The 3,286-nt window shown below is 46.4% G+C and overlaps 1 protein-coding gene across 4 annotated transcripts; it reads left to right on the forward strand.

Annotated features, from left to right (window-relative positions):
- The first annotated feature begins 379 nt into the window (after positions 1 to 379).
- LOC119335812 lies at positions 380 to 2,672 on the forward strand. Of its 4 annotated transcripts, none has more exons than XR_005162038.1 (5): positions 380 to 899; positions 1,146 to 1,605; positions 1,685 to 1,737; positions 1,906 to 1,978; positions 2,320 to 2,672. XR_005162038.1 is itself a non-coding variant. In XM_037607887.1 (5 exons), the coding sequence occupies exons 2-5, from the start codon at positions 1,226 to 1,228 to the stop codon at positions 2,322 to 2,324; spliced, it is 360 nt and encodes a 119-aa protein (XP_037463784.1). In that variant the 5' UTR covers positions 380 to 899; positions 1,146 to 1,225; the 3' UTR covers positions 2,325 to 2,672. The 4 variants fall into 4 exon arrangements, 2 of the variants coding, with proteins under 2 accessions (XP_037463784.1, XP_037463783.1); XM_037607887.1 differs by having other exon boundaries at positions 1,146 to 1,454; XR_005162037.1 differs by having other exon boundaries at positions 1,685 to 1,978.
- Positions 2,673 to 3,286: the final 614 nt, after the last annotated feature.

Consider the following 3,286-nt stretch of genomic DNA (forward strand, 5'->3'; position numbering starts at 1 on the left):
TTGCACCGAGACAGCGAAAAGAGGGATACAACGCTTAGGCTGACAATAGTGGGGGTAACATAAGTAGTATCATGCACTTGGGACTCGCAAACATGCTTATGTGGCAGGTAATTAAAGAAGAGAGAGATGGTTATAATAACATAGGTAGATACCATAACATAATAAATGTGATGCTACTATGTGTCATGCATGGCAATAAATGAGACCACCTATGCATCTTACTAGTCTAAATTACTCCCCACTATGACCAGCCTTATACGGGAGCGAACAGTGCAGCCGTGCGGGCCCAGAACGTACGGGTGGACGAACGTCCGTGGACCAGGCCGTCTACTTGGGGCTGAGCCGTGGATCAATTATGTCGGAGCGAACCTGAGCCGTCCTACGCTAGGTTCTGGAAGCCTGCCGCCGGCATGGACGGCTGCCCTTCCCCAAGGCTGCGGGAGGCTGCGGTTCCTCCGGCCGGCCGGCGATGGAAAATGCTGGCCTTGAATCCTGCTGGATGCGGTCGACCAGTAAGTCAACCCTGCCCGCTTTGGAGATCTAGTGATCTACCCTTGCATGTGCCCCCATGATAGAGCCGTCGGCAGACGCCGACTCCGCTGCCCGCCATGGCCGTGGGTTGCAGGTTCCGCTCCGAGCGGAGTTTGCGGACAGCCTGGAACATCCAGATCCGTTGCCTCTTACAGTGCTCCCGCGACGTGATGCGGATTGCTGGCTCCGGGTGGTCTACGCCGGCAGACTCGATTGCTGGCTCCGGGTGCGGGCAGCCGGCAGCATGTTGGTTGCGCTAGCTCTGGGAGGACGCAGGGTGAAAATCGCTGTCGACGGCAGGGTTCTCCGACGAGATCTGCGCAGTCAATGGACAGGGTAAATCCAGAGGCACCGGGGTGGACCAAAAGGTACAACCTGAATCCTATCCTGGCTAACTGTTACTATCCTTTTTAGCAAATGGTGTGATTTTTTTGTGCTATGCTCGCTGAGATGTTAGTAGTATGTGTGATTTGCCGAACAGAAAAATATGAAATTGGTAGTTCATCTGATGTATGGTTGGGATCAGTAGGAAAAGTTATCCGCGGCAGCACTCATTTGAGGTCTGTTTCCTACCGATGGTTAGTTACATATTTTGTTCTTGTTTGTAAATTCAGGTTACGTCTTGGGAGTGCTTCACCGGACAGAACGCCGTGCCCACATGGGATGAGTGCTTTAGAGCAGTGAATTTGCAAGTATGCGCCTGCTCCCTGCTCGTCGCCGTCCTGGCATCCCGCTTGTCCCGACATGCGCCGTCATTCTGTCTCCGCCGGTGCCACCACTACTCCCTGTTCATTGCTACCAGACGAGCAAGATGTCCGATTCTGCGGTGGACAGGCACAAGACGCCGACGGAGGAAGAGAATAAGAATCCGGCGTGCGAGGATGAGGAGGAAAAGGATCAGGCGAGAATGGAGGTGGTTACAGGTCTGAATTTTGATCCTCTTTTCCACCTATACTTAGCATGATTTATTTTCAGTATTCTCTGTAGTTTATAAGCAGCAAATGCCACCAGGGAATGCTCCATGTTGTAACAAATTTGTGAACTCTGAACCTAGTCAAGTGCTTCTACTACAAGGTAGTACTATTATAGGTACCTGATATTTGGAAACTGTCAAATCTCTTTACCTGCTCACACAATATCCCTGAAACAACAGCTGTTCCACTGGTTGATGATGATGATGCACTGCTAATATTGGACTTGCCAGAGGTAAGCTCATTTTCATACTCAAGAAACATGCTTGTGGCCCTAACAAGTGAGACTACCTGACATTTTCTTACTCTTATGCACATGGACAGTATGTATAATGACACCTGAAGCATTTTGGTACTGCGTGTCAGTATGTATAATGATTTATTTTTAGTATTCTCTTTTCAGCTAAGAGTCATTTTTTGTGGCCGCCCAGAGATAGGAAAACTGTGTCTAGTCAAGACCTACTTAGCAACAAAGAGTAAGTGGCATCTCCAGAAAATTGAAGTTAATAGATACTAAAGCCCCCATGCTACCTGCTTGTTTTAGTGAAAGGACCAAACCAAACATCCTTCATTTTTAGTACTAGTACATGCCAGTCTTAATTTTTATATAACCATTAATCTGAATTGGAAGATTATTAGTATTAATCTATACAATAGCTTATTTTCATCAGTGCTAGCTAGGTGCATGTCCCAGTCAATACACGTGTATGTCCGCATGTTTGCTAGCTGCATGTATGTTATTTGAACAAATGATCGGCATGAAAAAGCTTGATATAAGCTACGAAGTAAATTCCTGAAACTTTGTTGTAATGTTCAGGATAGGTCTTCAGAGCAGCTGCCTTTGACTTGGAAAAGTTCAGGACTAAAATTTGATGTTCAGGAGAATAAAATTCATCGTAAATATGGGGCTACCATTGACTTGTCGTTCATCGCAAAGTTCAGGAGAATCTGAATGTATGTTCAGAACTATGAAATCTGGTGTTCAAGCACATGTTCAGGATGTGAAATCTGAAACCTGAATCCGATGTTCAAGCTAGCACTGATGTATGCTCACTGAAATTATGTTAGTTTTAGAACTGCTCGTTGCTGCATTCGATAAACTGAATCTAACATTGTATCAAATGGACCAAAGATTTGCTCGTTGTTGCAAATCTGAATGTAGTTTAAACATTGTTCAGGACTGAAATCTGAATGTGAAACTGATACAAAGCTAGCATTGATGTATGTTCAAGCTAGTTTGCACTTTGCACATGGACACTGAAATCGTATATAGCTAATTTGCAAACTAGCGTGCTCACCGGGACACAAAGCTGACTATACGCACTAATGAAAGCAGCTAAACTGTTGCGGACGTCTGTTCATAGCGGGCAGTCAAAACATGCGGACGCGGACACTGATAACTGCGGGATTAGAAGGAGGCATGTTTTTTTTCTTTTTGAAATTAGGAGGGATGTTGAGGACGGCAGGCGATGAGATTGTGTAGGTTTCGGTGTGGGAAACGAGCGAAAATATAAATGATAAGGACGGGCTGGGAGGATGGCCGTTAACTAGCTAGCGACGGACGGCTCAGCCCCGTACAGAAAAATGATTGGGCCGTGTCCACTACCGCTGTTCCGCGTATGGGTTGACGTTTGGCGTCGAAATAAATGCGCCAGCGCAATCGCGCTGATCGGAAGCAATACTGCCTGAATACAAACTGAAATACATTGCAAGGCGCTGATCCACATGCGAATGAATGGGGGAGATTTCAGGATCATCTGAGACTGGGCTTAGAATTGGATATC

Source organism: Triticum dicoccoides, chromosome 7B (assembly GCF_002162155.2).
Source record: "Triticum dicoccoides isolate Atlit2015 ecotype Zavitan chromosome 7B, WEW_v2.0, whole genome shotgun sequence".
In the NCBI taxonomy this organism is placed as follows: domain Eukaryota; kingdom Viridiplantae; phylum Streptophyta; class Magnoliopsida; order Poales; family Poaceae; genus Triticum; species Triticum dicoccoides.